This window comes from Megalobrama amblycephala, linkage group LG23, assembly GCF_018812025.1.
Source record: "Megalobrama amblycephala isolate DHTTF-2021 linkage group LG23, ASM1881202v1, whole genome shotgun sequence".
NCBI classification, from domain to species: domain Eukaryota; kingdom Metazoa; phylum Chordata; class Actinopteri; order Cypriniformes; family Xenocyprididae; genus Megalobrama; species Megalobrama amblycephala.
In genome coordinates, this window is record NC_063066.1 from 6,070,051 (window position 1) to 6,078,954 (window position 8,904).

The following is an 8,904-nucleotide window of genomic DNA, read 5'->3' on the forward strand; positions in this document are numbered from 1 at the left end:
TTCTTTTATTGAAATAATAGTCAGAAAAATCTATTTTAAAAAAATGGAATAGTTTATTGAGCCTTTAGACAAAATAAAAATAAATAAATATATAATCAGTTTTATTCAGAGGCCCAAACTGAGCATAAATATGACTCACATGACCAAAAAGTAAGATGAAATTCTGATAAATCTCTGTAAATCAATGAGACCCTCATCACAAAAATATTTTCATAACACTTTGAATGTCTTGTTAGTCATTAACAAAAAAAATCAAAATTAATTTTAATACATTTTAAGTGAACTGTCAAGCATGTTAATATTATTAAAGATTTTAAAAAGAGTTGAAAACAATTTCTGTAAAAAGCACAGAAACTACATCACATTTACAATGTCAGTCTGTATGCTGTAATTTATAAGGCTTTGCTCATGAATATTAATGAAGCTAGTTCACCCACTAGGCCTAACTTATTAGCTGAAAGGAATAAGTTGCTAATCAGCTGTTAAAGAAATCCTACTATTATGAGGGCATAGTTCATAAATGAATATTTATTAATTTATTAAGCTAATTGGCTTTACTTTCTAGGTTACCAATCCATGTCTGCATGACTGAATTAATATTCATGCACCATGCAATACCAGTTTAATTCATATTCACACATGACTAGTTTTGGTTTAACAATAGCTAGATGGAGCATAGTGAAATAGAACAGAACACAGGTGTCTAGAATTGTGTTTTAAAATATTTTGACTTTTTAAAAATGGTTTGTGGCAGTGAAAAGCAGCTGGACGTGACTGAAGAGACAAGACGCCACTGCAGATTAAGACCAGAGGAAATGCAAGAACACGTCCTGTGTGACATTGTCCCAAAAGCAGTCAGTCAGGGAGCGAAATATAATTTCCATATAAGGTTAGGTGCATTAGGGAGTCATTTGTAGAGGTAAACAAGTAACACAACTTGAACTTGCTATATCGAACAACGTTTTCTGTTGATCAAAAATAAACACCTCCACACAAGAGTGGTTTAGTGATTTCGAAAATTGAGAACAAACATTTGTTTTATATATTGCTAAGAGTGGTTGTGTGACAGACGCAGCAACATACACACTCAGTGGCGCAGAGATACTTATGTAATGCGGTCAGCTGTATGGTTTTGGTAACAACGTCTTCAAACGCGGCTCAACCAATCAGAATCAAGGGTCGGAACTATCCGTTATATAATTACATTTTTGTGTTATAAAATAAAGGCAAGCCTTATTGCTGCTCATCCGTTTCAATAAGGTGGGGCATAATAGAAATTGTGTGGCTTTAACACCCATGACTCAAGAAATATCTATAAAAATAACCGGGTGGTCACACATCAAAACAACTGTGTAAATTAATAAAGGCATTCTGGGCTGCCCATAAAAATGTATATAAAAAATATGGCAGGTAATTTAAACTCATAGAGGAGAAAATGCACTGTACAATAATCCCATAAAACTGACACTCAAAGGTTGCTCATTGACGTCTATAAAGTGCACTGCAATATCAGAACCAAAATGTCGGTCAAGAGACGATTTATATGTCAAGCCCCCAAAAGCGACAGCCAGAGATTTATAACAGAAACATGAGAGACCTTTTCTGTAAAGGGAGCAGCGAGATGCACCATGAATACTTAATGCTTACCACAGCGTCTCAGGGCTCTCGTCCTCAGGGTCAGACCGGAAGAATGTCTTTAGATATCTGGTTAAAGAGGAAGAGCTCTTGATGTTCATTGAAATTAAATCCATGGTATTGCCATTTAAATTTTGACATTTGCCAGTTTCATTACAACACAAAGACCAAGACAGACAATTGCTATTGGATTGTGCATTTGTCTAATGTATGACGTGCACCGCCAAAAGCTGAGCCCTTTATTTATTTCTTCAAAAAGGAATTGCTGTGCTAGAGGGGCCCATGTATGCAGTGGGAGGCCATGACGGATGGAGCTATTTGAACACAGTAGAAAGGTGGGACCCCCAGGCGAGGCAGTGGAATTATGTGGCCAGTATGTCCACCCCCCGCAGCACTGTCGGAGTCACTGCTCTCAATGGAAAGTAAGGAATTCATTTGTTCTTATTTTCCTTTGTAGGATTGTTGCGCTATGATACAATTTTAAAAATTGCTTTTCCTTACTGAAAATTTTTAATTCAGATGGGGATACTACACTATATTCAGGGATTGACCTTAACTTTTTTGCTCACCAGCCACCGTGGTTAGTGGTCTTCCAAAGTTTCTAGCCACTCAGCATTTTCACTGGCCACAATTTTGACATTACCACGGGGAAAAACTGGCATATATATATATATATATATATATATATATATATATATATATATATATATATATATATATATATATATATATATATATATACACATAGGCGTAATTTTTTTGAAAGGGTCACAAAACAAAATCACAAAACAAAACACACATAAACGCGTCCCTGCTCTTGATATACAATCACTGATGAACATATTTGGTTTTAATGAGAAAAAAAAAAAAAATCATTCATGGTTGGATTAGAACCGAGAACCTCTTGCACCCTAAACAGATTTATTGCCACTAGTCCATACTGTTGAGACTAACGACATATTGTATTATAGCAGATGTAGGGAAACTATCATATTTTAACACATTTATAATTTTAATATCATATTATTATTATTATTATTGTAATAATACATACAATTACAATACACCCCCCCCCCACACACACATACACATTCTTGTCCCACCCACTTTTTAAAACAAAGTTACGCCACTGTATATATATATATATATATATATATATATATATATATATATATATATATATATATATATACACAGTGGCGTAACTTTGTTTTTAAAAATATTTTTTTAATGTTATCTGATAATTTGGCTGCTGTCACTTTAAGACCTGATGCACAGATCCATTATACTGCTACACATGCTACACAACTGTTTACATTCACTTAAAACATAACTGACTGTGTTTATGTGAATATTCACCAAGACCAGCAATTTGACATTATTTTGTGTGTTTCTGTCAGGACCACTATCGTCAAATATGATAGATAATGCATAGAGTTTGTATTGGCGGTATGGTTCTGTTCTGGGCAAGAACTCCCTGCGCATCCATACAGCCTAGCATGGATAAGAGCAGGGAGAGCAGCAATAAACCCCCTAGGGTAAACAGAACAGGACCAACATGCAGATATCATTAAATGTCATGATTTAACGTACACATATTTCGAGAATTAGTCTGATTCAGGGGAAATAATAAGGCCAATCCTGACTGAAGAGAGGAGGAGCTGGGGATGGAGGAGGGTAATTTTCTCCTGAGAAATGCAATAGCTGCTGATAATACTGAGGAGCTTATATATAGATGCCGTAATAGGCGTCGTATTCCTATAGGTAGACGCAAGTCACCTGGGAGTCAGCTGATGCAAGCTTGACTGACGTGACCTGCCAGAACTGATGCTAATGCTAGATATTTGACTGTTTAAGTGCAATAAGCAGCAAAAAAGAACTCAATTTAGCACTGAGAGACTTTTATGTGAAGCACTTTGGGTGTGAGCGCAAAATCTGCAGGAATGAGTAAAATTCAATTTCTGTAACATCAACAATATTCATCTGGAGCAAATGAAACGAGCGAGTGAAGGGAGGCGGGTTTGTGTGTCAACTCGCTGTCGGAGAGATGAGAGCGAGAGAAAGAGCAGCGTTTCAGATATTTCAGTATCAATATGTATAGAAAAATCAGTATTTTTGCCACCTTTTTAAAGGGTTAGTTCACCCAAAAATGAAATTTCTGTTATTAAGCACTCACCCTTGTGCTGTTCCAAACCTGTAAGACCCTCGTTCATCTTCGGAACACAAATTAAGATATTTTTGATGAAATCCAAGGGCAGAAATAAAAAATTTTGGGTGAAGACTACAATTTTAAAATGTGTATATCATATATAAAATTCAACCTGCCTAAGTGGCTAGTAGGAGTGATTGCATTACACGTTACTGCTGAAACCTGCGGTGTTAATGTCAAGCCCTGATTACCACTGTAATAATATTGCAATATGTAAAAAATGTGTAATTTGGAATTTAATTCATTTAAAAAGAGAGCAGTGAAGAAAAAACGTTTCTATCAATGACAGTATATGTGCTGTGGCTGATTGCTTTCCTCCATGGATTCTCTTCATGATGAGGTCTGAATTAGGTTCTGAATCCAATATACTGTGTAACCCTGTACAGCCAGACGGGAGTTAATAGGCTCTGAGACCAAAGCATCTCTAGTGTCTTTTACATTAAATTCACTTGAGTGGCAGGCGAGCTGTGCTGTTAGGGGATAGTGCTGTTAGCTCTATCCAAGAAAACAGAGGCTGGATTTGAATCTAGCAGAACATTGACTGATGGCTCGTTGGGTATTTCTGTAACCAGGTCAAAAACAAACCCTTCAAGCCACCTCTAGAGCCCAGTGTCCTACATTTCAAAGTGATTAATTGATCAGTCTTTTCAACAGAACATCTTTTTGAATTTCTGTAGGACAGGGGTTGTCAGCCTCTTCTGACCCAGGCTCCCCTAGCCAAGACTCTTTGCAAACCCAAGGAGTCCCGATATAAAAATGCTTGAAATTATTAGCAACACTGTAAAATGTCTCAGTACCCAGGTGTAAAAAAAGTACATTTCTATAATATACTTAAAGTGCTCTATTTTCACACACTAATTTTGTACTTAATATACAAAAAATTCTTCTTTAGTACTTTTTAAGATCATCTTAAGAACATCTAAGTGTACTCAACTGTGCTATTTTGAGACAGCGTGAAATATGAACTAAAATGTGCTTTTAATATACTATCTCTGTATTTAAAAAAATTTATTTAGATACTACTTATAGTACATTTGAACCCATAGTGTACTACAAGTAGTATCTAAATATATTTTTTAAATACAGAGATAGTATAAACCCGATTCCAAAAAAGTTGGGACACTGTACAAATTGTGAATAAAAACAGAATGCAATGATGTGGAAGTTTCAAATTTCAATATTTTATTCAGAATACAACATAGATGACATATCAAACATTTAAACTGAGAAAATGTATCATTTTAAGGGAAAAATAAGTTGATTTTAAATTTTCATGGCATCAACACATCTCAAAAAAGTTGGGACAAGGCCATGTTTACCACTGTGTGGCATCCCCTCTTCTTTTTATAACAGTCTGCAAACGTCTGGGGACTGAGGAGACAAGTTGCTCAAGTTTAGGAATAGGAATGTTGTCCCATTCTTGTCTAATACAGGCTTCTAGTTGCTCAACTGTCTTAGGTCTTCTTTGTCACATCTTCCTCTTTATGATGCGCCAAATGTTTTCTATGGGTGAAAGATCTGGACTGCAGGCTGGCCATTTCAGTACCCGGATCCTTCTTCTACGCAGCCATGATGCTGTAATTGATGCAGTATGTGGTCTGGCATTGTCATGTTGGAAAATGCAAGGTCTTCCCTGAAAGAGACGACGTCTGGATGGGAGCATATGTTGTTCTAGAACTTGGATATACCTTTCAGCATTGATGGTGCCTTTCCAGGTGTGTAAGCTACCCATGCCACATGCACTCATGCAACCCCATACCATCAGAGATGCAGGCTTCTGAACTGAGCGCTGATAACAACTTGCGTTGTCCTTGTCCTCTTTAGTCCGGATGACATGGCATCCCAGTTTTCCAAAAAGAACTTCAAATTTTGATTCGTCTGACCACAGAACAGTTTTCCACTTTGCCACAGTCCATTTTAAATGAGCCTTGGCCCAGAGAAAACGCCTGCACTTCTGGATCATGTTTAGATATGGCTTCTTTTTTGACCTATAGAGTTTTAGCCGGTGGCACGGTGGATTGTGTTCACCGACAATGTTTTCTGGAAGTATTCCTGGAGCCCATGTTGTGATTTCCATTACAGAAGCATTCCTGTATGTGATGCAGTTCCGTTTAAGGGCCCGAAGATCACGGGCATCCAGTATGGTTTTCCGGCCTTGACCCTTACGCACAGAGATTGTTCCAGATTCTCTGAATCTTTGGATGATATTATGCACTGTAGATGATGATAACTTCAAACTCTTTGCAATTTTTCTCTGAGAAACTCCTTTCTGATATTGCTCCACTATTTTTCGCCGCAGCATTGGGGGAATTGGTGATCCTCTGCCCATCTTGACTTCTGAGAGACACTGCCACTCTGAGAGGCTCTTTTTATACCCAATCATGTTGCCAATTGACCTAATAAGTTGCAAATTGGTCCACCAGCTGTTCCTTATATGTACATTTAACTTTTCCAGCCTCTTATTGCTACCTGTCCCAACTTTTTTGGAATGTGTAGCTCTCATGAAATCCAACATGAGCCAACATTTGGCATGACATTTCAAAATGTCTCACTTTCAACATTTGATATGTTATCTATATTCTATTGTGAATAAAATATAAGTTTATGAGATTTGTAAATTATTGCATTCCTTTTTTATTCACAATTTGTACAGTGTCCCAACTTTTTTGGAATCGGGTTTGTATATTAAAAGCATATTTTAGTTCATATTGAATGCTGTCTCAAAATAGCATAGTTGAGTACACTTAGATGTTCTTAAGATGATCTTAAGTAGTACTAAAGAAGAATTTTTAGTATATTAAGTACAAAATTGGTGCACGAAAATAGAGCACTTTAAGTACATTAGAGAAGTGTACTTTTTTTTCACCTGGGTATAAGGTCATCCAACCAGAGATTGTTAAATGTTTCCCAAATTTGGCTGAAATTGAGAGGTGATCATACTTTTATTTGTGGCTGCACCAATACTTTGGAGCAGCCTACCTGTATTTACTAGAATTGCCCCACTGCATGAAAAGCTCAAAAAATATCTGTTTTCTCTTGCTTTTAATCATAGCTGATTTGTGTAGTTGCTGGTCCTGTTTGGTTTTATTTTTGATGGTCTTTTCAGACATATTGTACAATCAATCTGTCAGCAATCTTTATTTTTAAGGATGCTACAGAAATAAAGTTGACATTGACACTAAAATATCTTTCATTGAAAAACATTAGTGTATTATATGCTAAACTTCCTCAATACCTTATTTTTCATGCTCATGCCTCTGGTTTCTTCACACCATATTGTCTGACAGTGAGAGAAATTTACTTTCTTTTATTGAGGGTTTTTATGCCAATAAAATCAGAAAAGTATAATAGAAAATGTTGTTTCTTATGACCACAAACTTTAACCACATTCATTTTAATACATTTTGAATACATTTCACAAATCAATCCACAAACCGTCATCTGAAATATACCACTTATTTCAAATACTTATGTTTATCAGAATAATTCCCAGTATTTTCGGGGAAGTAGTTTGAAAAAGAAAAATACAGATACAGTACAGTCCAAAAGTTTGGAACCACTAAGATTTTTAATGTTTTTAAAAGAAGTTTCGTCTGCTCACCAAGGCTACATTTATTTAATTAAAAATACAGTAAAAAACAGTAATATTGTGAAATATTATTACAATTTAAAATAACTGTGTACTATTTAAATATATTTGACAAAGTAATTTATTCCTGTGATGCAAAGCTGAATTTTCAGCATCATTACTCCAGTCTTCAGTGTCACATGATCCTTCAGAAATCATTCTAATATGCTGATTTGCTGCTCAATAAACATTTATGATTATTTTCAATGTTGAAAACAGTTGTGTACTTTTTTTTTTTCAGGATTCCTTGATGAATAGAAAGTTCAAAAGAACAGCATTTATCTGAAATACAAAGCTTCTGTAGCATTATACACTACCGTTCAAAAGTTTGGGGTCCGTAAGAATTTTTATTTTTATTTTTTTGAAAAGAAATTAAAGAAATGAATACTTTTATTCAGCAAGGATGCATTAAATCAATCAAAAGTGGCAGTAAAGACATTTATAATGTTACAAAAGATTAGATTTCAGATAAACACTGTTCTTTTGAACTTTCTATTCATCAAATAATCCTGAAAAAAAATATTGTACACAAATATTTTGTACAATTGTACACATTAAATGTTTCTTGAGCAGCAGATCAGCATATTAGAATGATTTCTGAAGGATCATGTGACACTGAAGACTGGAGTAACGATGCTGAAAATTCAGCTTTGCATCACAGGAATAAATTACTTTGTGAAATATATTCAAATAGAAAACAGTTATTTTAAATTGTAATAATATTTCACAATATTACTGTTTTTTACTGTATTTTTAATTAAATAAATGTAGCCTTGGTGAGCAGACGAAACTTCTTTTAAAAACATTAAAAATCTTTTAAAAAACTTTTGGACTGTACTGTATCTTTCACCAAAATAACTTGTTCCAACTCAAAGTCAGCATGAAATTTTAACCTATTTATTTTTCTTAATGCGTATGGTCTTACTGTGCATGCTTAAATCATGCATTTATTAATTTGAATATACATTTTTATATTAAAAAAATGTGATGTATGAGTGAAACACCAGAAAAACAACACTGAGTAGGACTTGATTTTATCCATTGATTGTTGAAGATGAATGTGATTGGTTTAACTGCAGTGTGGCCTTGTGATATGCTCACCTGACATCTATGACATATGCAAGAAGAGCAAGTATAAAAAGTTAAAATGTTAAAATATAATTGTATTATAAAATAAATATATTATTGTAAAATATAATATATTTAAAAAATGCACAGATGAATTGTTCACAATAAGACCACTAATATGCAGAAAATAAATACAAATGTTTGATTTCATGCCATTTTCTGGGGGCAAAAAACAAAAAAACAAAACAAAACAAAAAAGTTCACTTGTGACACTGGTGCAACCCAGTCTCATTAGAAAAACATACCTGTGGGAACATTTTTGCAAAACGAAAATACGTAGTGCCATGTACGTTTCGTGACTTTC

General features: G+C 34.7%; 1 protein-coding gene and 1 long non-coding RNA gene across 3 annotated transcripts in view; one reads left to right on the forward strand and one right to left on the reverse strand.

Annotated features, from left to right (window-relative positions):
* klhl4 (kelch-like family member 4) overlaps positions 1 to 8,904 on the forward strand; it is a 48,736-nt gene that overhangs the window by 32,949 nt on the left and 6,883 nt on the right. For both annotated transcript variants that reach the window (XM_048177037.1, XM_048177036.1), the window contains one exon: positions 1,895 to 2,057. In XM_048177037.1, the coding sequence (XP_048032994.1) occupies positions 1,895 to 2,057 (163 nt within the window). The remainder of the gene's footprint in view (positions 1 to 1,894; positions 2,058 to 8,904) is intronic.
* Positions 1 to 8,904, reverse strand: part of LOC125259408 — a 121,127-nt gene that overhangs the window by 28,717 nt on the left and 83,506 nt on the right. The window lies entirely within an intron of this gene.